The sequence below is a fragment of the Anopheles gambiae genome, chromosome 2 (genome assembly GCF_943734735.2).
Source record: "Anopheles gambiae chromosome 2, idAnoGambNW_F1_1, whole genome shotgun sequence".
In the NCBI taxonomy this organism is placed as follows: domain Eukaryota; kingdom Metazoa; phylum Arthropoda; class Insecta; order Diptera; family Culicidae; genus Anopheles; species Anopheles gambiae.
The window spans coordinates 37324640-37347272 of NC_064601.1; the positions used below are offsets into that span (position 1 = coordinate 37324640).

Sequence of the window (22633 nt, forward strand, 5' to 3'; positions counted from 1 at the left end):
GGCTCCCTTTTTCGTACAGGTGTGTAATCGTCGCATTCCATGTCGGCACTTTGCCACCGTCATGATCGACTTGGTATGCGGGAAAACAGGGGCAGCGCGAGACAGATAGAGGGAGAGGACGGCCGAGGACACCCGTTTGTAATGTGCGCTGGATACGGACAGGCAACGGAAAGGATGCTGAACAGCTTTATCGCTCCAGCGCTGGGTGATTAATGTGAGCAAAGTGCCCACGGGGCGCATGGGGAGCCGGTTGTACGGTGGTCATTGCTAGATAAATCGTGTTAGTTGGCGTTAATGTACACAATAACGAGGAGAAGCCCGTGTGAGCGTGAGCTGCTCTTGTGGCTTAAGATTAGATATCGAATGGGCTTTGCTGCAGCAGCCAGTGCAGCAGAACCATTATCCGAATTGCTGCGCGGCGCGATGAGATTCCTCTTACGTCTTAATCAACCCGGCCATGCGCAATGTGCTGGACGGTTATGGCCACTTACCAGCACACATCAAACAAAAAACATCGTGTTCGGAGTGAACGTTGAGCAGCGTGTTTTTGGTTGTTCGGCGCTGAGATATAATTACTGTTTTCCTGCCCCTCGGTAGGCTCCCCCCGGTGTTTGGTCGGAAAGAAGCTGTCAATGTACAAACATTGCAGCTGGACATATGCTGGCTTGACACAGTGTGGTACACTGTTGCGCGGTAAGCTTCAGTGTCAGTGTTGCCAACGGAAATTCACTATTGGTAGTGTTGGTAGCGCCTCGAGCCATTGGAAATGTCGTCGTGCAGTTTCTCATCCACTTGGTAGCGATGGTAACAAAATTGAATCAATGCTATGCGACCCTATTAATCGACTAAGCAAGGGGCAGTGTTTTGCTCTGCATACAGGTTTACTACTGCGCTTAGTAAGCTAATACATCCGCTTTAAAGTAACTCTAATGCTAATAAAACGGTCCGCGCGGTACCACTGGTAAATCAGTTAATCCTGTTTAATTTTCAGCGTCTTTTTTTTCAAACTCTCAGCTCCTTACCTGCACAGTGCAGCATAATCCAAAGCGTCAAGAGCACGACTATCATCAAAAACTAGTGTACAGCACAGCTTAATGATCAGCTTAATAATACTCTGCCAGTTTGCGATGGCTTAGAAATTAAAGTCAATAAACCTGCCTGCATCGTTTTGCGAGATAAACTCACTCACGGCAGAACACTGATCGGCACACACGCCTAATTAAGGGAGCAGTGAGTGGGTAATTAACCGGGCTTACTGGTTGACCATGCGCACGGTGTGATCGGTACTCAATCATTCGGTGTTTCAGTTCATTTTCTGCTACTCGTATGAATTATGATAAATGGTTAAAAAGATGGATAATTTCAAAGACACAAAATTGCATCTATGTCTTCATCATCATGATCGTTATGATCAACATAACCACAAATATCTAGCACAGTAGATCATTCCTTCCCAAAACGATGCGGTTACTAACTTATTGTGGAGTGAAGAAAAGAGTTAAATCTTCCGTAAATTCGTTTATTTATTAAATAAATCCCCGAAGAAAGAGAATTTGAAGTACAAAATACCAAAGCACATTAAAACTAGAGGACCACATTTCGTTTTCACAACGACCCAGCCCATTCCATGATGGTGCAAAGCGCACGGAACCGCTTAGAAAGCAGCAGCAGGAGTGGTAGTTGCGGCATCGGCCGTCGACATGGACGCCATACCGTCGTTTCCATCGGCCATTGTCGTGTTGGCCGGAACGGTTGTACCTGCAGGAGCAGCAGCAGTAGTAACAGTGGTAGTCGCTTCCGTTGCTGCCGTTGTTACTGCGGCCGCAGTAGTGGATGGTGCAGCCGGTGCCGGTGCAGCAGTTGGCGAGCTAGCATCGTTCGGTTGCGCAGAACCGGAAGGCATCGGTGCCATCGCCATGCTGCTACAGTTAGGACAGTTGATTGTCAGTGTGCAGTTGTCGCACATTACGTTGATTGTGGCATGCTTCCCATTCACCTGGATCGGTTCTTCCGATTCACTTTCGCTGTCCGAGTCGAAGAAAATGGAGAAGATGTCGTCCTGACGAGGGAAAGGCGGGATACAGCGGGTCAGTTGTATGGGGATGGGAGCGACCGGATGGATAGTAAAACTTACCAGAAAATCATCGAAAGCAGCAACCGGTGCCGATTGGTGGGCCACAAGCGAAAGCAGCAGTGTAAGCAACAGCAATCTCTCCGGGTGCGCCATTCCAACACGAAAGACTTCAACAGAAGCGACGAACCTTTCCGGCCAGCCAAGTCACCGAACGCTCTCTGCAGCAGCACGATAAGGTACCGTTTGCTTATATCTGCTCGCACGATTGTGCCTTACTGGAACCGTATGTTACGCAAGGCTTTTCTTATCATTATGTCGACGCATGTGTCGCCCATCCATTCGGGCAAAACGTCCTTGGCCACCTTGTCTAAAAACGACGGGTTCCTGTCTGCTTTGCATGGTGCAATGCTGGATCGGGGACGCTCATTCTAACCGACGACTAATGTAACCGATCGTTTAGACACGTTTGCGAAAGCAATTGTGAAAGACTGAAGAATAACACCGGAACCTATAACCTGCACCCGATGGTGACACTGATAAGATGGTACTCGGCCACTGCACATGGTTGTTTAGAATGGCAGGTCGTAAAAAGGGAGGATGATGGCAACCGTACCGAGTGTGCAGCGTGCACCCATCTTGGATGCAGTGGGGCGTGCAGCTGCATAAACAGCCCGGAACACTGCAGCGAATGAAGCAAGGTAGCGCATTATGCAAAGTGCGCGCCCTGCGTCCGGGGAGTAGCCGGACCTGTTCAAGGTCTATCGGGTGGCAAGCGCCATCGAAAGGTTGGCCGAAGTGAACCCCCTTTGACGTAACCGGATTTACTGACTGATAGTGTGATAGGATGGTAGCATGGCCTGCTTGGCCCCTTAGCATACCTTCCGTGCGTTTGTGCTATCAAAGTAAACACTTGCATTGCACAGTACTTCGGCAAGGTGTTTAGTGCAGATGATGGTACAAACAGTACAGTGCGTACCAACATTGTACCAACACTTCAATAGGTGAGTGTAGGTAAAATAGCATTTTATAAACGATAAGTTAAATTGGTTTTATTTTATCGTTACAAAACCATTGCATTAAATTGATTTATTTATTCCTTCTCGCATAGAAACTAAATACAGTTCGATCAAGCACTGTTTGATCGCTCAAAAAGGAGCCTTACAAGATGTCTTGCACATTGATCTCTCTTCTTATCAGATCGGTCGGACAAGCGGGTCGGTGCGATCGTATCGCATCGGCCGATCGGCAAACAGTGGGTGTGTCTATGTATGTGTACGAGCAGTGGATCGTGTTGAGAAGGTTGTTTTAATTTAATTACCGTACAAATTATGGTACTTAAGATGCTCGACTCGATTTATCAAATCATGCAAACCATTATCATTTGGCACCGCGTGCTAATGGCGCTGTTAGATAATGGCCGAGAGTGTAACCGAGCCGAGAGGGTTGACGACGCGGCAAGCAGTATTATTATCCGCATGTACCTTAATGCCCAACCGACACACATAATGTCGATTATGTGGAGCTGTTGTTAGGGGACGGGGCCCCCTTTCGGAGCGAGTGCAACGGCTTCCACTCGATGACGAGGCCGGTAAATAGCTATCGTTTGATTGATATGAACCATAAGTTCTTAACAAGCGCTCGTTTCCGAGCTGATGCGTTGCTGCTGCTTGCACGGCTAACTGTTTGCCTTCCGGCGAGGAATGTACTGAAATTAGGTTTTAGGAGTGTTGCAAACCTGTGTAGAGAATGGTCCGTAGGCTCAAGCGAAGAAACAAGGCCTGGTGCATGAGGCAACAGTTTGGGTTACTCAATTGGGTAAATGAAGCAATCATATCAACGTATAATATTTCAACTAAAACATAATAGCGCTATAAATATTGCGAAAGTAAAGGGCAATACCTCGCAAAACACTACACCCAATATTATTTATGTCCTTTTAAATTAAAAAAAGGACTATCAGGCTTCATTACTCTCGTTTTCTTCGCAAACCATTCATCGACCTCTTTTATGTTTCCACACTTGCTTCGTCGAGCAGTTTGGAAGTAGTGAGCGATCGTTTGCGAATGGCTGTCGAGTGACTACTCTTTTATGGCCGCTCCCGGTAGTCTGTTGAGGATTTATTGAACGGACAAGAATGTGCGGAATTTCCGGCAAAAACAAAGTCGTTCAAAACAAATCGCAGCAGTATCGCGGTGGGAGAGATGGGGCAATGGTATTACAGAAATACGAAGAGCAAAACAAGCCAGTGTTTCTTAGACCAATGAGCGTTGCTGAAGGGTATTTGTTGATAATAAAGGCTTTTTTTTGTGTTTGACTGCGAAAGAATTGTCCATCCGACAGCGAAAATACGTACGGTGAGTGTGCGAAAATACAATTGATCTTAAATTTGTGCATTTTGCAGAATGTTGATGAAGAACCGCTGCCTTCATAAATTGATCCATTGTGTGAGTCAATTTTCTTTTTTGGTCCTCAGGGGGCCCTTGCCCTTACACGCAGTTAACTTTGTTTTAACACTTTCAAATCCATTACAGGTGCTGATCGAGATCTGGCAGCACGAAACGATCGCTGCACACTGCTTCCGTACTGGCAGTGGTCCGTACTTGTGTTTTGGTTGGTTCTCGTTCGCCGCTTTCCACTTCCATATTCGATGTGGACAACACAGACACACACACACACACGTCCCGCAGGCCGGCCGCAGGATACAAAATTGGGCGTACCGTGTCAGATGATTTCGGACAGCAAGTTGGTGGGAAAGTTGGCACACGGTTCATCGAACTGTCTCCATCCCGCGGGGCCGCATTCTTTGGCGGGCTGATACACATTCCGCCGCAATGCAAGTGATGCACCCAACATCGAGATTTTCCCTTGTTTGCTGCTGCTGCTGCTGCTGATTGCGGTTTTACGTTCTGTTGTCTCGGGAATGTGGTTTTGAGGTCGATGTTTTTTTTTCTTGCTTTGCTGGAACATACTTCCAGCAAGTTGCAACATATTGCGCGAGATCGTTCGTCATCAAAACCCAGTTTAATCGATCACAAATATTGGTGGTTTTGGGCTTATGATACCCGTTATAAGAACAAACAAAAATACACTCAATCAAGTACGGCCTGCTAGAATTAGGTAATTTGTTTCCTTTATTATCTTCGCGTTATCGGGCATCTCATCTACACACACACACACACACACATATACACACATAACCGCAACACAGTAAGGGCTAATCTGCTTCAGTACAACATCCTTAGCATTTGTATGCGTTTGGTGGTGATGGTGTGCCGAGAACGATTTCGTGGTTCGCTTTCTTCTCCTTTAATGTATCTAACAACTGTGTTTTCGGTGTTCGAGAATTCAAATTACAGTCCAGTCTCACAATTGGGGCGGGGGAGGGCGCTTTCTGGCTCTCATCATGCAAAGCCCTGCACAGTCTCACATCAGTGTGTGTGTGTGTGGGTCTGGATCGGTGTGGATCGCACCGGTTATTGGCTGCGTAAATGCCATACAGTCGCCATAAATGGGTGTCGTTCTGTGTAGTTTCGCTTATTTCATAATATACATATCTAGCGCAATGATTACTCAAACTCCCTTCCTCACAAACCGCCCCCGAGCCTTCGAAGCGCCTCCCCTCCCGTTCGCCCATCGCTTCTTTGTATTTTACACGTTTTCGTGTTCGATTTTACTTTGGCGTATGAAAATATAGATATTTATTACGACGTACCGAGCGGTTATCCGACGAGGCGTCAGTTTTAGTAGCTGCAGTTTCCGTGGTTTCGTGTGCAAACAGTAATAGTAGTGGGGGGTGTGGGGTGTATGTTTTTATCTCTTCCTATCCTATCTAACGACTGCTCAAGACACTTCACACGTCGCACGCTCCCACCAGATTGTGTGGTGTGGTTCATAAGGAAGTTTTTTTTGTAGCGCATTTTCAATCATGCAACTAAAACCACCATCATTGGAACACTACTGAAAGGAGAATTGGAAAAAGGCAAAAAAAAGGACGTATGGCCGTATACGACGGTTTGTCAGGGAAGGGCAATAACCGTCTGCAATCACATTTCAACCGAAAAGCCGAACAGAAAAAAGCAAAGTTCGATTTGTGACGGGGGGAAACAATAACAAACAAAACACAAACCAAACTGGAAGCCAACAGTAGTAACAAGTGATAACATTGCTGCGGGCACATACGGCGAGCATAACACATACACACACACACACGCAAACACCCAAAGGCTCGACTCTCGTAAGCGGCATCGAAATACATCCTTCACTTCGCTTTGCACCATCAGTCAACGCGGTGGTGACGATAGACCATTGCTCACAGCAATGCTGTTATGGATCGGGCAACGTTCCACCGCCTTGGCCCTGCTGATACAGACCGGCCGTGGTCGGCGTCGGAAGATTGGAATCGAGCTCGATGGTACCGCTGGTGCTGCTGTTTCCCATACCGGGCAACGTACTGCTGTGTCCACCACCGCCCAGCTGTGTCCCCAGACCGGCCGAATTCTGTGCAACAAGGGCGGAGAGGTTGCGAATTTCCGGAATACCCTCGCTGGACGCCAGCGAGATCGACAGCGGTGATGTGTGATCGAGCGATCCGACCGCATCTGGAAAGGAAGGAGCGGTTGGTATGATTATATTCAAGGGATTTTAAGGGATTGTTTGTTTATAGCAGTGTGATAAAGCGAGCCACTCTTACCAGTCCGATCAGAATCGGGAGATTTCGCAACGCAACTCTGGACGCGCAGCTCTTCGATTTGGTCCTCCATGCGGATTATGATTGCCTTTTGTGCTTCGTATTTGTTTTCCAGGGCCTAGATAAAGAGCGATAAGAACACACAATCCTCTCTACACTCTGCCAGCTCCTTGCCCGTTGAACACTAATAGCTCTTACCTTAAACTTTTCCTGATTTTCTTCCTTCACCGTTTTCAGCGTCCGTTTCTGGTGCGTAATAGTTTCCTCCCGTTTGATCAGCTGCTGTTCCAGTTCGGCCTGCCGTTCCTTGGCCGTATCGAGCTGGGCCGATTTTTGCTGCAGTGCAAATTTAAGCTCTGTTTGAAAGGGGGCGAGAGAAGAGTTAATTCACTGAACGGATGCACACCCCGGTTCCGGTTTGGTCGCACCTTTCCATTCCTCGTGATAGTTCGCTTTCATGAGTGCAATTTCTGCTTCCCGCGCGCGCAACCGCTCCAGCTCCGCCAGCTTTTCCTTAAAGCGCAACTGCACCTCGCCCATCATCAGCAGCTCCGACTGCAAACGGGTCAGCTCTTCGCGGTACTGCTGCCCCAAGTCCGCCTTGCCGACCGCCTTCCGCAGCTCGTTCCGCAAATCGAACAGCTCGCCCTGTGCGTTCTCCAGCTGCAGATTCACCTCCCGGCGCTGGGCCGTCTCGTCCTTGATCACCACCTGCAGCGCCTCGATCTTCAGCTGCCGCTCTTTGCAGAGTTCCTGCTCCTGGTGGAGCGTTTCCTTCCAGCGTACACACTCTCGCGACACCTCCGTAAGCTCGGCGTTCGTTTTACGGCGCACCGTACTGAGCTCCGCATTCAGGGAGGCGATCTCCCGCGTCAACCGGGCCACTTGATCCTTCAGCGCTTCGTTGTTCTGTTCCAGCGCGCGAATTTTGCGGCTCTTGCCCAGCAGCCGCCGGTTGCGCTCGGCGTGTATCTCCCGCCGATGGCGTTCGTACTGCAGCTGCAGATGCAACAGCCGGATGTGGTCCTGATAGTACGATTCGGGCAGGTTCACCCGGTTGCCATTCTCCGCCTGCGTAGCGCGCGTTTTCGCACACGTTTCTATGTACTGGTCGAGCAGCGCGTACGGATCGAGTCGGCCACTTTTCTGCACCTGCTGTTCGTACTGCATCTGGGAAATGCTGTTCTTGAAGCGCAGCTCTTCCTGCAGGATGCCGTAAAATATCTGCTCGTAAGGCTGCGGCCAGCTAATGATTGTTTGCGTCGCGGTCGAGATGGTCGCATGTGACGGAACCGGCACGATCGCCGTTCCTGCACTGCTGGCCTGGTGATCGAGTCGCGATCGGGTAACACTGAACGATTCCCCCTGGAGCCGCAGCTGCTGCTGCTGCTGCTGGTGAGGGTGGTGATGTCCACGGTGGTGCTGCAGATGACTGATTGGTGTGACGACGGTCGTTAGATTGTTGCGCAGCTGGCGGAAAAGTTCCTGGTTGCGTGCGAGCTGCTCACTGGAGCGTTGTTCCTGCTTGCTGTGAAAGTGCGTCGCCGCCGAGATGGCTTCCTCCTCCGATGGGCTACTGTCTGCGTTGCTGCCGACACCTTCCGAGGACGATGCACTGTTGTTGCCAGCGCCGTTGGCCGTCTCACCCGCCCGATTCGGCTGCTGGCCCAGCTGGCGCTGTTTCACGATCGAAACCGAGTCAAGCAGCAGCTTCGGATTCACCTTCAGCGCAAAGTGTTTCAGATCTGGCAACGAATGGCGGCGCTGCTGCTGGTGCCCTGCAAACAACGACCCCGCGCCCGCACCTCCAACAACGTGATGATGATGGTGTTGATGATGCTGTTGGTGCAGATGGATGTGATGGTGACACTGATGGTGGTAGTGGTGGTGTTGCTCCTGCTCGGCCACCTGTTGACGGCCGTAAATGGCCAACGGTTCTGGGATTTGCAGCTGCTGGCCAGGACCAATAACACCGCCGCCGCCTCCACCACCACCACCACCACGCGACCCAAGCGAGACGAGCTGCGTCGCCATGGTAGCCCCATTGCGGAGGTAGTTCCCGCTCGTGTCCGCCGGTGACGTGCCGGTGCTGTAGTACGGATCAGACGAATCCACCAAACAGTGGCTGTGCAGCCGTTTGCGCGTATAGTTGATGACGGACTGTGAGTTTTTAAAGTGCAGCCCACCGGCGGAACAGGGCGACCCCTCACCCTGGTCCTGATCCTCGTCCGCACACAGATCACGAATCGGAACGGCCGTACCAACCGGCAGTGATTGCGAATGGTGCATATGGGGACTGTTGATGTCGTTCACCTCCTGGTCCTCCTGACTCAAATCGCCGGGGCGTGATTGGGCCGGCTGGATCTGCACCATGGGCGACTCGTTGCGCGTACCGGGAGCGGTCGGACCCATCATCGTCTGCTGATCGATCGGCAGTGGACTGGACGGTACGCTGTTGCTCGTGGTCGACGTGGCAGAAGCGACCGTTGTCATCGTGGTCGTGGTCGTGGTTGTGCCCGTGTCGGAAAGATGCAACAGCGACTGGTTGCGATCGCTCACGACCTGCAGCAGCTTTTTGGAGGTGACCACCGCGAGCGGATACTCGTAGTTGAAGTGGGACTGACCCACGTCCTTCTTGATCGGCGATGCCGGTTGCGACGGCGTCCAGATGGCACGGGCCGTCTGGGGTTTCACGGACGTGGGGTAGGGCCTACTGCTGGCCGCCGGTTTCGTATCCTTCATCGGTGTTGTCTCGGGCGTTGCTTCGACCGCTGCTTCCGGTGGCGAAGCTCCATCCGCTGCCGGTGGCTGTGGAACCGGCACGGTAGGGATCGTATAGCTGGGCGTAGGAATCGGGGTGTGCGGAACGGTGCCAGTGGTGGGCGGAGGCGTTGGCTGCATAAGCGTGCTGTTGGGCGACCAGATCGAGTTCTGTGCCGCGATCGTGCACAGCTGCTGGTCGAGCGAGAGCGTGTTGAAAAAGTTCACGTTAGCTTTCCACGGGAATTCGAACGCATCCGTACCACCGCCGGCCGTGTATTCGTACGGTTTTATCGGTGTCATGTAGCAGGGACACTCGTTGCCCCCGGGCCCGTTCACTGCCAGCAGCTGCGCCTGGGTGCTTTCCAGCGGCTGCGGCTCCGGATACTCGAGCGACATTCGGGCACACTCGTTCACCACGTCGTGCGGTTCCATGTTTTTCCAGCGCTGCTGGCTCGTCTCGCTGTCCCGGTCGCACAGCACCAGCCGCGGGTGTATCTTCACCGTGTCCAGAAGCGGTTTGATCGTGTGCTGAAACACGGCCTGCCGCCCGGTCGACGAGTACTCCTGCTTGAGGAAGGCCACAAAATTGCACGGATACATGCCGTACAGCCGGGTGAACAGCTCGTACAGCCCGAACTGCAGATGGATCAGCTGGTACTCGGGCAGGTGCGACTCGTTCTGGTTCCACGTGGCAAGGTAGTTGAATACGTCGAACAGATCCTGCACGAAGCTCCCCATCGCCAGCGGGATCACGGGCAGCAGATCGATGATGCACAGGACCGCATTGATCAGCGAGGTAATGTCTTTCTCCACCTTGGATAGCTTCAGCACCTCCTTTACCAGCTGGTGGTTGCCCACCTTATACAGCCAGAGTGGCCGTTTCTGGATGATATGCCCGAACAGGGTGAGTGCTAGCGTTTTGGACGTACCGCTCCGAATCCACTCGGACAGTCGGTCGAATATGTGCTTGTCGTGGGGCTGTTGTACCTTGACCAGTATTTCCACGATCCTTATCGAGGAGGTGTGGGCGAAGTACTCCATCATGTTGCACGCAAGCCAGGATTCTTTTGCTAAAATGAAACAATACAAATGTAAGATATATGTACAACGGAAGAAGAACGTATTTGATTAGACCAGGGGCAACCTGGAGATTGAAGCTTTGTTTTAATTGTACATTGTGAAAATTACCCTAAAAACCCCTACTACCAATTGGCATACTTACTGGATGAAAATATTTCCTGAAACTTGCGCTTCACTTCGTCTACCCGGTCCAGATTGTTGGACTCGAGATCGTCAAACAGCTTGGCCACATCCATCGCTGCTCGCTGCGTTACGATGCCACTGTCAAAATAAGTCGGGTTCACTATTTTTTCACAGCCCACAGATTTACCGCGCAGGACAAAGAACGGTTTGCCAGCAGGAAGAAGGTTCGGTTCCGGAAAGGGAGAACGTTCCACTGTAGCTCTCGGTCCGCGGTTTGACCGTGACGACGAATGTATGTTTCGATGTTTACAGCGCAGTAAGAGCCAATCGTTGCCCTGCTATCACATCCCAGTTCGGCCAACGTCACCGCTACGATAGGGTCGAGGAGGGGGGAAAACGCTAACCTGTCTACGCACAGCTCAAACGACACTTCGACATACACACGGCGAACAGTCGAATAATCATCCGAAGCTGTACGCCAGTTCCGACATCCGACCGGAAGAAGCAAGTGGCGAACGGTGCCGCCACGGGCCTTCTAGTCCTCTTCTAATCAAACAACAACACCATCCAACTGAGGAGATAGAACAACACGCAGGAGCACCGGAACCGGTGTAAAGGTATGCAGTTAGGTATCGGGCAAGAAGGGATTGCACAAACTACGGTGAAATTTGTTACCATTCGCAACGTTCTACAACTTTTCCATGCTACAAATGTTTTTACGTTCCCCGACTACACACTATCGCGGTCCTCCTTCTGTTCTTGACATGAAGCCGTGGCCACACGAAGCTAACCTTTTGACAGCGGTAAATAAATGCTGGGTGGAAGCGAAAAGACGATTCAACTTGATGGCCTATTGTACGGCTTTTTTCGTTTTACTTATGCATAGCTTAACTGTTGAAACAGATTCGCCATTTAAGCATACGATTAACACTTTAGAATAATAATTCTGATGAGTTTTTTTAATGCGCCGTGGTTTCCTAAAGTGTGTCCGCAGCTGCATACCGATTGAGTTGACAGCTGATAGCTTAAGGTATAATTACACGTAGCAGAAAAAACGTTAACAATTGCACGAGCTGTTGTCCCAATTCCAAATTGTGCGTTATTTTTGTGATAAATTTCACTTTAAATTCACCGAACTCTTCAGTGGTGGTAAGCTTACCTCCTAAGTATTAGAACCCCCAAAAACTGTTTGTTAAGTGAACAATCCTACTCAAACTACCCGCTAAATGTTGATTCCATCCGATGTTTACTGTTAAATTCGATGCACATCCCCAATTCCATTGCAGGCGCCAACAAAAAAGAAGTTCATCGTCTCTTTGTGTTACTTTTATTGCTTTATATGCTAATAATATCCAACGCAAACACACGTAAGTCGACATAGTTTTAGCTTAATTGATTCGAACCTAACCAAGCAGAGGTATGTAATGTTACTCGATAATGATTACTGCAAGTCTTTATTTAAATGCCGCGTTGTAATGTGTACGTAGCAAAAATCGTCCCTTTTACCTTCTCGAAATCATACAATTGCATTGCGCAAAGTCAAACTGTTTGATAAAAAAAAGAAAGATGAACACTACATTCAAATGTAAATCTACATAGTTGTGATGCATTGTGGGGCCTTTCGTCACACAGCACTTTACGAAAACATTTGCGACAGCTAGGGTATAAATTAACTCAATCAATCATCATATTACTGCTTGGTGACGGGGGATCGGGATCCGGTTCCGATTTGATCGGCAGGTCAGCTGCATTAAACACCGGATCCTCTTGCACGTCGGGCTCGGGAAACATCTCCGGCCCAAACCCGAATGTCATCAAACCATCACCCTCATTTTCCTGCTGTTCGTCCGGTTCTTCATCCTCCTCCGGTTCGTTAGTAGCTTCCGCGTCGCCAGCCGGTATCACTTGATCCGCATGCACCTGCTCCTGGTGATACTTGACATCCCGCTGCCGGGTGAACACACGCGGACAAAAGTTGCACTTTGGCAGCGGCTCACGCGCAACCGAATCGTCCTGATTCTCCGGATGGTAGCGGCTCTGGTGCGTCAGCAGATCGCGATACCGGTCGTACATTACGCCGCACTCGCTGCACGGGAACCGCAGCTGCTGCTTGTGTATGCGCAGATGCGACGCCAGGTTCGGCTTGTGCTCGAACGCTTTCGGGCAGTAGGAGCAGCGGTGCACCTGCTTCCGGCTGGACGCTTTCCTGCGCCTCCGGATGCACTGCTCGCAGTGGTGCGGCCGCACACTCGGATGGTCGTTCAGATGCTCGTGCCAGTCGTCGCGCTTCTTGTAGATGCCGCTGCAGATGCTGCAGTGGCACAGCTTGATCGGTCGACACTCCGGTTCACCATCCGAGCCCGCGTGGATGAGCGTGATGTGCCGGACGCACCGCCGATACTTCTCGAACTCCGCATCGCACACGCGGCACACGTAATCTTTGCGTTTCGTTTTCTTCGCGATTGTGAGCGCCGGCGATTTATCGATCGCATTCGCCTGATCGCGCGCGTGCACCATCAGCTGGTGCGTGGTGCGGTCCTGCTTGCGCAGGAAAATGCGCGGACAGTAGTCGCAGCTGTACCGGGCTGCCATCGTAGCGCTGTTCGCCCCATGGTACCGGTTCGTGTGATACACGAGCTGGTTGTAGCGCATAAACTGTACGCCACACTCGTCACACCGGTGCGGCAGATCGCCACTGTGGTAAAGCGCGTGCAGCCGGAGCGCTGTGCGGGTTTTGAACAGTTTTGAGCAGTGCGGACAGGGATGAAGCGTGATGCCAAACTTGGTACGCTTTCGCTTCAGTAGCTGCTTTCCCGAATCGTTCGTTTCGTCTGGCTGAAACGAATCCTCCGCGTCATTGCTAGCAGCATCTTCCTCCTCCACCTCATGCTCATCGTCGTAATTATTACCATCATAAACAGCGTTGTCATTGAAGCCCTCGCCCTCGATATCGCCGTACTGGGGATCCAACAGTTCCCGCTTGATTTCGATGACGGGTGGCAAACTTGCGTAGTGCTCCAGCTGCCAACGGTACTGTTCCAGCTCCTGTGCAGGCAACCGTTCCAGCACAACGACGAGCCGCGAGGATGCTTCCAGATCGGCGTAGTTATGCACGGAAGCGACACTGGGCGCGTCGTTGGACGCTTGATCGAAACTGTCCGACGCACGGGAAAGTAGCTCCGGTGCCAGGCTGTTGCTACTTTCGTCCAGCTGCTTCTCAACCTGCAAACTGTTGATTGCCGCCACCTCACTGCTCTCCGTGTCGTCCCCTTCCGGCAGGATGTCTCCCTTCTTGATGTGTGCGATCCGTTCGTGCACCTTTTTGTATCGCACCATGTTGAACATGCGCGGACAGTAGCTGCATTTGTGCGCGCCCGTCTCTGGCAGATTCGGATGTTTGCGCTTCCGGTGCGTGCGCAAGTACTCGTTGCGCGTAAAGATCGCAGGACAGTATTCGCACTGGTATCCTTTCTTCGCGATGTGCGTCGGCAAGTGCTGCGTCAAACTCCATTTGCGCGTGAACGTTTTCGGACAGTACGGACATTTGAACACGTTCGCATCCTGGTCCTGCTGCTCCTGCTGCTGTTGCTCCCCGAACGGGGAAGCCGACTGCAGCTGATCCATCAGCTGTTCACCCCCGAACGGATGCTGATCGTCCAGATGCTCCGAGAACATGTCCTCCGTGTCGAACGGCATGGCACAGGAGTAGCAGTAGAACTGCAGCGTGTCCGGATTGTTCGCTACCGAATTGGAAGCCGCCGCTTCGTGCCCGTCCGGTTCCTCCTCCTTGATCACCATCATCGGCTCGTGCACGTTTGGCGGCAACATTTCCGGATCGGTCAGTCCCTCACTGTCTGCCGGGGGACAGTCTTCGAGCAGTTGGTTAAACCCGGCCGCTGACTCTTTGCTCGCGTGCATGTCCGCGTGCATCTGCTTGATGTGGCTCGACCGGTCGCACTCGCGCAAAAACCAGCGCGAACAGTAATGGCACGGAATGGAGGTACCGTTCGTCATGGACCGGGCCGCGTTCGGGCCATGGTAGCGCTTCTTGTGCAGGGCCAGATAGCTGACGCTGTAAAAGCGACAGTTGCAGATGTCGCACCCGTACGGCAGCTGTCCGTCGTGGTTCAGCATATGCATCCGCAGCGACGACCGATGCTTAAACACGCGCGAACACTTCGGACAGGAGAAGGTGTCCTTTTGCTCCGACTTTGGGTTGCTCAGCTGGCCGTGTATCTTTCGCTCGTGCCCGGTACGTCGCAGCTGTGACGTGAAGCTGCGCGGGCAATGCCGGCAGCGGAACAGCCGCTCGTCCGGTTTGTGCCGGCGAAGATGCTGCATGTAGTACATCCGGCGGGTAAACTTGCGGGGACAGTATTCACAGCTAATTGGCCGATCGGTAGCACCGCCACCAGCGGGAGGAGCTGCAGCAGGAGGAGCTTTCTGCTCAGCGGATTTCTGTTGCGCAGCTTGTTCCGATTTAATCTTTACCGCTGAGCTGCCGTTTCCATTTACGTGAGGAATTTTTTTAGTGCCCGCGCCGACGGCGGAGGCTGCATCCGCCGCGATCCGGTCCCGATGCTTCCAGAGATGCTGATCCAAATACATTCGGTGCTTGAAGCTGCGCGGACAAAACTGGCATTTGAACTTCAACGCAGTCGACGGCCCACCATTGTTTTTCTCCGAATCGGCCACATTTGCCGCCGGCTGCTGCTTGCTGGTAATTTTTTTCTCCTTCTGCCCCGCAGTCGTCGGTGTGGCAGTGCGATGGCTCGGTTCCGATTTCACCGTCGGCAGCAAGCGCCGCACCAGTGTGTCGAATTTCAAGCAACGTTTGCGAAAGCATTGGAACTCCTCCAGCGTGAGCGTACACGACCAGCAAATGGCGCTGGGGCAGTATTCCTTCCGTGTCAGCTTGATGCCGATGCACTCTTGGATGCGTTGCAGCAGTTCGGCACTGGCCTGCGTGCCATTCGCGGCAAACAGTGGTTCTACTTCGTTCTCCGAGAAGCAAAACCGGCAGTATGTCTCGGGATTCGAGTTCGGGCTGAAACGAGGTGAAATGTATTAAAATAAGATACAGAAAGTGTTGTCTTGTGTCACTTACACATCCACTGGATCATCTTCTCCGATCGGTTCGGGCTCCTGCTCTGGCTCCATGTTCGTTTGTTTTTTTACCGTCGGCGATGTGACGTTGAAGCAAAACAAACGACAGGACAGATACTATTGTTTACGGCTAAAGGAACCAAACGGGAATGATTATGTGTACGCTGAAATCAATCGAACATCATCGGTGCAAGACGCCACTGGCGGCGATTGATGCGGACTATGCGCCTCCTTTCGCTACCTGAACAAGGCCAGGCCGGCAATCAATAACTGTCCGCAGGGCTCGGGTCGAGAAAGCACGTTGATGCAAAGCAGGGATTACCTGATCCGCCGAACCGTAGCAACACGAAACAGGAGGACGAATAACAAGCACAGAGAGCACACACACGCACAGACGACAGGCTTACTCTCAAATTACGAAAGCTAACACAAATAATGATCCTTCGTCCATCGTCCTTGAACGGTTCAATCTTGAGCTACACTTTTGGTCTGCATTTTTCGCGACGCTGCCGCTGTGTTGGTTCACGCAGCATCTTTTCTTTCACCTGTGACAGAAGACGTCGTCTCAATCCGTCCGTCTAAGCCTGTGTGTACGTGTGCGTGACGATTTGCTGCAAAAAGCGCACGCACACCTTCGCCTGTTGCCAAAATGTCAAAACGGAAGTGAGCTGGAAAATGACAGAAAACGCGCAACAAATCACAGTAAACTTGTTTTTTAAACGCCTTTTTTTTCTTTTTGGTTTGCAAATATTGTTGTTTATTTTTGGTAGCATTGACTGTGTGCCTTTAGCGCACATTGCGTCCGAGTGTTTTGCGCTGAAACTCTGCACCATCACCTGCCGTTGCCTGCCGGTTGATCTCCTTGTGCCGGTCGCGACTCACACACTCCTCGATGATTTCCCCGTCGCCCTTGATCAGTCGCGTTCGGCCTGTTTCCGGATCGACCACACGTCGCAGAATCGATTGCCGTGCCTCATACTCTTCTCGCGTTTCCGGTGCCATCGCTTTCCGATTCATTAGATCGAGGGGAATGCCACAGTCTAGCGACGGATCCGAGGCCAACACTGATGGGCCGCTTCCCTGGTCTTTCCCTGCCGATGGTGGTACCGTCCTACTACTACTGCTATTCGGGATGTCCCCATCTTTCGAGTGTTTTTCCTGCTTTCTGCGGCTTTTCCGCTCTTCTTTTAGTTTTCGTTTCGCGAGCTTGCTCTCCAACTTTTCCTGCTTCCTTCTGGCTTTCTTTTCCTTGCGCAGTGCCTTCTTTTTGGCTTTCGCTTCCTTCTTCTGTTGCTTGGCTAGCTTTTTCTTCAGCTCCTTTTTCCGGCGCTTTCGCTCGACGCTACTGCTCCGGCTGGAGCTGCTGGTGCTGGAGGAGTCACTATCGCTGGTGCCGCTGGTGGAACTGGCGCTACTATCTCGGCTTGAGGATGAGGATGAAGACGTACTATCGCGTCTTGATTTCCGACGCTTCCGGCTGTCCTTCATTGCGCTGGAGGTACCAAGAAAGTAATGTGGATGTTTGTTTACGTTCTGCAACTGTGAGCCGGAGAGAGCGGAAGTTTGACAGCCGTTTGTTTGCAGTCGCTCTGTGGCATAGTATGGGTGTAGTGGTGAAATCGCCGCCACACCACGAAGCAAGCGGTGTAAGAGTAGGGGTAGCAGAAAATAAATCTTGTACCATAAAATAGATAGGTAGGTATAAAGCATACATGCTAATGTAATAGGTAGTCGAGGAACAATATTACAAAATGGTAAAGACCGAAAAAATTATTTCTCACTCATCCGTGACAGTGTGCGATGTGCGACACTGCCGTGACCAGGATTCGAACCTGGGTTACTACGGCCACAACGTAGGGTCCTAACCACTAGACGATCACGGCTATTGAGTGTTGTTGGGAGAGGCGAGATTAGATACCCATTAGAACTCAACACCTTTTCTCAAAGCACATCTGGAACGGGTATTTGCTATTCTGTGATTTAACATTGAAACGGTTACCATTGATTAAAAGAAGTACTTTATTTCATGTTGATGTTCATATGCACGCCAATCGGCCGGTCAAAAATGATTAGCTAATGGGGGTTATTTTTGTCCTAAACGGAGCCAAAACTTACACGCTAGAGGAACAATTCTGTTGATTGTTAAAATTGTGATTTAAAGCGATGATGCTGATGTGTGTTCTTTTTGAATTACTCTCCTCGCAAATGCTCACTAACAGCTGAATATTATATGATAATGAGATCTTCATAACGATATCCGTTACAACACTTAGTTCATTGCAGTTTGTGGCTGTACTTATTCTAAATATGTATTTTTTTGCGTACAATTTGATGATTCTTCTTCTCCCGTGCAGTGTTGGGTACTGTAATCAATGCGAACTGTTAAAAGCTTTGGTTTGCATTTAAATGATTGCTCGAAATTGATTATTATTTTTATGTTAATGGGTCCATCTTGCCTAACGTTTCAAGTTTGGATAACTAGTTCTCGGAGATCAAACGTTTCTACTTAAAGCGACATGGTATTAAAGGTGATACGCAGCTTCTAATCTAAGTTAGATGATGGACGGATAGGTTAGACGTTAAAATGGCGTTTCGATTGGGCCACTTTCGTTTGGTTTGGTCGAAAACGACGTTCTTGCAAACGACTTTGTGTAGTCGTCGTTTGGCCATTTGCCACTAAAACGTGTGGGGGGCAGTGTATATATGTGTAATATGGGAAGTATTCCTGGTCAAGTGCTACTAACGAAACGTAGGACTAAGACTGCGATCGTACTCTCCTCTTCCTCTACCAGTAGCGGACGTAGTTGGCGGCAAGCTCATCGATACAGCGCTGTCCAGTCTGAAGGATAATACAAAAAAAAGATAATATGCAACTTTATTGCACCATACGCACTAAACGACGGTGAAGAGAAAGCAAAGACTTCTTACCGGCGTGCCTCACTTTCCAGCAAGCTCGTGTCGAGTGGATCCTGCGCCACATTGCGCAGCGAATCTCCGATGGTCTGTCGCAGCTGCTGCATCTCTCTACCAGCGCGCGAACTACGTAATATGTACTGCTGGCGTCGTTTCGCTTCCTGTGCCAGCTGTTCCCTCAACATAGCGATCTGGTTCTCTAGCCGGGTGACCTGCTGCCGGTGCGATTGTTCCCGCGCGTCTAACAATCGTTCGGCCTGTACCTGAGCGCTTCGGTACCGCTCGACGTCCGCACCGACACTACCACCACCCAGACTGCTTGCCTTGCTGGGTGATTCGAGCAGTTTTGCCCGCGATCTTGCCAACTCTGCCTCCTTTTCGGCAAGCAGTGTTTCTAAGCGGCGTACCTTCATGCGTAACTCGCGACCCTCCTGCTCGAGCTGCGCATGATCCAAACCGCAGCTGTACGTCGTCGACTCGATCCGGTTTGAGTCGTACTCACCCGACTTTTTCTCCGACCGATCGTACTTGCCGGCGGGACGCTGCTGATCGCGCTCCAGTGTGCGGATCTTCTCGTTCAGTGCTTCCACCTTATTGCGCAGTTCGTTACGTTCGCGCTGTGAACTTATTAGCTGGCGAGTGAGCTCCTGATCACCGGATGTGTTGCCACCAGCACCACCAGTGCCACCGCCGAGGTTGCCTCCAGTGGCTGCTAATTGTTCGCTTGTTTCCTGATTCCATTTCGCAAGTCGCAGCTGACTCTCGAGCGTCGACTTCTGCACCTCACACTCGGCGAGCTGCTCCTGCAGCCGTGTTGTACTGTCCTGGGAGGCCTGCTGGTTACGGCGCAGCTCGTTAATTGTATGCTGGGCAGCGTCCAAACGTTCGGCCAGCACACGTCGCTCGTTCTCACTGCCGCTAAGCGTCTTCTGCAGCTGCTTCAGCTTGTCCTGGCCGAGCGCAAACGTGTGGCTCTGGTCGGCATTGTGCCGCTGCAGGCCGCTGATTTCACCGCGCAGTTCCGTTTCGGTGATGGCCGCTGCCTGTAGCCGCTCCTTCAGCTGATCGACCGTACTCTTGAGCGCTACGCAGCGATCCTCCAGCTGGGTCAGTGAGCGCTGCTGATTTTCCAACCGTTCCTGCTGATTGCGCACCGTACAATCCTTCTCCTGCATTGCCATCTGCAGCCGCTGTATGTCACCCTCCAGAGCGACTCGTTGCAGATCCAGCTTCGTGGCACGGGCTTCCGTGCGAGCCAGTTCGTCCTGCAGGTGGCGCTTGTCCGACTCGAGCCGCGCACCGGACTGACGACATTTGTCCAACCGTTCCTCCAGGTGCGTTCGCTCCTCGCTTGTGCTCGTCAGCGACTGCTCGAGCTGGGTAGCCTTTTCACGCAAAGCCGTCAGTTCGTCCGACTTTTGGCGAAGTGTCTCTTCGGTCGATTGTAAAGCGCTCGTTTTCTGCGCCAATCGAGCCTCCAGATTAGTTTTGTCCTCGTGCACTGCCCGCACGTGTTGCTGCAGTTTGTTGATCTTCGTCTCGAGACGCAGTTGTGCATCGCTACCTTCCTGTAGCTGCTTGCGGGCAGTACACAGCTGCACCTTAAAATCATCCCGCTCGCGCTCAATGTGCGCAATCTGCTGCATGAGCGAGCGGACGCCCTTGCGTACCATTTCCGGATCGACATCGATCAGCACATTCTCACCGGACAGACTGCGTGTCTCATGCTCGTGGTGATGATGATGGTGCCCGTGATGGTGACGGTCATGATGATGATGTTCACCACCTTCCGAACGACCACCGGTACCACCTCGCGCTGGACTGTAGCGACGTGACGGACTCATCAGACGGTACGGCAAACTGACGGAACCGTCCATCTGGATGCCCGCAATACGGCGCAACGTGTGCCCGATTGAGCTGAGCTTGTTTTCAACCTCCTTCTTTTGACACTCCAGCTGTACCAGCTGTTCGTCGAGTGCACGGACGCGTCCCTCGGCACCTCCGAGGCGTGCCTTCAGCTCCTGGATTTGCTGTGTCGCATCGGCCAGACACACCTCCAGGTTGTGTTTCTGGTCCTCGAGGCGTTTCTCACGCCCACGGCCCTCCTCGTTGCGAGCGCACAGTTCCTGCTCGCGCTGATGGAACCGATGCTCGTCCTGGTTCGCTTTGCAACGCGCTCGGCCAAGTTCCTGGCGTGTGGCGCACAGCGTACCCTCAAGGTCGGCCATCTGCTTCTTGATCTGGTGTAGCTCCGCCAGCACACGTTCTTTCTCCTCGCCTTCGTTTGCCAGACGGGCCTGCAGCTCTTTCTCCGAGGCATCCTTTTGGCTCGTGTCCGTCTGGAACTTTTGTATGTCCGTTTGAGCATTGGACAGCTCCTGGTTCAGTTTGGTGACATTCGTTTCGGTTTCTTTGAGTATTGTCTGCAGGCGCACCTTGTCCTGCTCCAGTCCGTTGCGCGTTTCTTCAAGAGCTACGGAAAAGGATAACAGAAAGGGTATATTTTACCATCTCCACCTGTACTACTATTACCGGGGGTACTACTTACAAGAAATTTTGGCCAGAGCATCCTCAATGGTGCGTGCCTGTTGACGACGCTGTTCCTCAACACGTTTCACGTGATCGCGCAGTTCTTTGTTGCTGTTGGCGTACTTGTCCCTTTCAATGTTGCTGTCTGCCAGTGTCCGTCTCGTGTCCGTTAGATCCTTCCTAGTAGCATCTGTGCTATTTTCAGCTGAAAACGAAAACACAGGTCCGCTTTATTGATATGGAAACCAAAAATACATCCTTAAACGTAACCCAACTAACCTTCCTTTAGTTTGCGATGTGTATCTTGCAGCTGATGGTTTAATGCATCACAACGGTCCTCGGACAGGCGCAGTTGAACCTTCAATTCCTCTGCATCCTTGAGCAGCGTTTCCTTTTCTTCACGCAGTGATCCTGCCACCACCTCGAGTCGATTCATTTCCTCTTCCGCTCGAATGCGCGCCTCTTCGGCCTTGGTGCGCATCTTGGTGACTTCGTCCCGCAGGCACCCGATCGTTGTACGGTCCTTCTCCTGCCGCGCGGCCATCTCCCGTTTCAAGCGGTCACCGTTCTCCAACTCATTCTTGAGTTCACGCGCCGTGACTTCCAGCTTTTCGATTACTGCCTGCTTATCCCGGTGAGCAATCAGCAGTGCTTGCTGTTTTTCGTTCTCGGCCCGTAAAATCACTTCCTCGTGCTGCTGGTTTAGCGCATCCAAGTGTAGCTGCAATGTTTCAAACTGCTCTCGTAGCTGCCGAATCTCGGCATCCTTGGCGCTTTCTAGCGCTTGGAGCGACTGCTGCATACGTTTTTCCAGCGATTGACGAATCTGCTCCTTCTCATCGTTGAGCTTTTTAATGTTTTCCTCGCTAAAGGTGCGCAGATTCGAGAGCTTCTGCAGGAATTCGGCCTCCTGATTGGCGGCTGCGTTTGTCAGCTGTATCTTAATGTCCTGTGCGCGGCGTTCCGCGTTCTCGAGGTCTTTGTTGAGCCGAGCGATTAGCGCTTTGTGCGATTCCTGTTTGATGAGCAGATCTTGATTTTCGCGCTCCAGAGCATCCTTCTTGGCTTCAGCTTCTTCGAGCGATGTGTTCGTGTCGAAAAGCACGGCTTCCAAGGATTCCTTTTCGCTGCGCAGCGACGCAAGTTGTTCCTGGACGAGAGTTGCAAAGGGAGAAAAAGGAAGAAAAAGAAGGCATAGTTAACAAAAAGGGTATGGTGGCCCTCCCTTCTCAAGCGCGTCGGTGGTGTAATGGTCAGCATAGTTGCCTTCCAAGCAGTTGATCCGGGTTCGATTCCCGGCCGACGCACGAAAACTTTTTTTCTTTTGTACCGACATCTCAGACGGAGCAGCATATTTA

At 51.5% G+C, this 22633-nt stretch overlaps 5 protein-coding genes and 2 non-coding genes across 13 annotated transcripts in view; 1 reads left to right on the forward strand and 6 right to left on the reverse strand.

Annotated features, from left to right (window-relative positions):
* Nucleotides 1-1505: 1505 nt before the first annotated feature.
* Nucleotides 1506-2604, reverse strand: LOC3290838 (cytoskeleton protein RodZ). The gene is made up of 2 exons (XM_558898.3): nucleotides 2135-2604; nucleotides 1506-2059 (listed from the first exon to the last, which is right to left on the reverse strand). Exons 1-2 carry the CDS (start codon nucleotides 2225-2227, stop codon nucleotides 1655-1657), a joined length of 498 nt encoding a protein of 165 aa, XP_558898.2. The 5' UTR covers nucleotides 2228-2604; the 3' UTR covers nucleotides 1506-1654.
* A 2568-nt stretch (nucleotides 2605-5172) lies between these two features.
* On the reverse strand, nucleotides 5173-11531 carry LOC1272819 (hamartin). 4 transcript variants are annotated; one of them, XM_061643188.1, is made up of 7 exons: nucleotides 11403-11531; nucleotides 11132-11298; nucleotides 10747-10865; nucleotides 7190-10594; nucleotides 6960-7117; nucleotides 6765-6879; nucleotides 5173-6672 (listed from the first exon to the last, which is right to left on the reverse strand). In XM_061643188.1, exons 3-7 carry the CDS (start codon nucleotides 10838-10840, stop codon nucleotides 6398-6400), a joined length of 4047 nt encoding a protein of 1348 aa, XP_061499172.1. In that variant the 5' UTR covers nucleotides 10841-10865; nucleotides 11132-11298; nucleotides 11403-11531; the 3' UTR covers nucleotides 5173-6397. The 4 variants fall into 4 exon arrangements, with proteins under 4 accessions (XP_061499172.1, XP_061499170.1, XP_061499171.1 ...); XM_061643186.1 differs by having other exon boundaries at nucleotides 10747-11298; XM_061643187.1 differs by having other exon boundaries at nucleotides 11132-11515.
* A 500-nt stretch (nucleotides 11532-12031) lies between these two features.
* Nucleotides 12032-16297, reverse strand: LOC1272820 (zinc finger protein 236). 2 transcript variants are annotated; one of them, XM_311737.6, is made up of 3 exons: nucleotides 16156-16297; nucleotides 15835-15963; nucleotides 12032-15774 (listed from the first exon to the last, which is right to left on the reverse strand). In XM_311737.6, the coding sequence occupies exons 2-3, from the start codon at nucleotides 15885-15887 to the stop codon at nucleotides 12402-12404; spliced, it is 3426 nt and encodes a 1141-aa protein (XP_311737.6). In that variant the 5' UTR covers nucleotides 15888-15963; nucleotides 16156-16297; the 3' UTR covers nucleotides 12032-12401. The 2 variants fall into 2 exon arrangements, with proteins under 2 accessions (XP_311737.6, XP_061504214.1); XM_061648230.1 differs by having other exon boundaries at nucleotides 16075-16215.
* LOC5667551 (ADP-ribosylation factor-like protein 6-interacting protein 4) lies at nucleotides 15893-17471 on the reverse strand. The gene has a single exon (XM_061648233.1). The coding sequence runs from the start codon at nucleotides 17319-17321 to the stop codon at nucleotides 16620-16622; it is 702 nt and encodes a 233-aa protein (XP_061504217.1). The 5' UTR covers nucleotides 17322-17471; the 3' UTR covers nucleotides 15893-16619.
* A 173-nt stretch (nucleotides 17472-17644) lies between these two features.
* Trnah-gug (transfer RNA histidin (anticodon GUG)) lies at nucleotides 17645-17716 on the reverse strand. The gene has a single exon. It is a non-coding gene; the product is annotated as a tRNA-His (tRNA).
* Nucleotides 17717-17834: 118 nt separating this feature from the next.
* LOC1272821 (rootletin) overlaps nucleotides 17835-22633 on the reverse strand; it is a 32276-nt gene continuing 27477 nt past the window's right edge. For all 3 annotated transcript variants that reach the window (XM_061648227.1, XM_061648225.1, XM_061648226.1), the window contains exons 8-11: nucleotides 21555-22425; nucleotides 21295-21480; nucleotides 18762-21219; nucleotides 17835-18672 (exon numbers count right to left, since the gene is read on the reverse strand). In XM_061648227.1, coding sequence (XP_061504211.1) covers nucleotides 18573-18672; nucleotides 18762-21219; nucleotides 21295-21480; nucleotides 21555-22425 — 3615 coding nt within the window. In that variant the 3' untranslated portion in view covers nucleotides 17835-18572. The remainder of the gene's footprint in view (nucleotides 18673-18761; nucleotides 21220-21294; nucleotides 21481-21554; nucleotides 22426-22633) is intronic.
* On the forward strand, nucleotides 22511-22582 carry Trnag-ucc (transfer RNA glycine (anticodon UCC)). The gene has a single exon. It is a non-coding gene; the product is annotated as a tRNA-Gly (tRNA).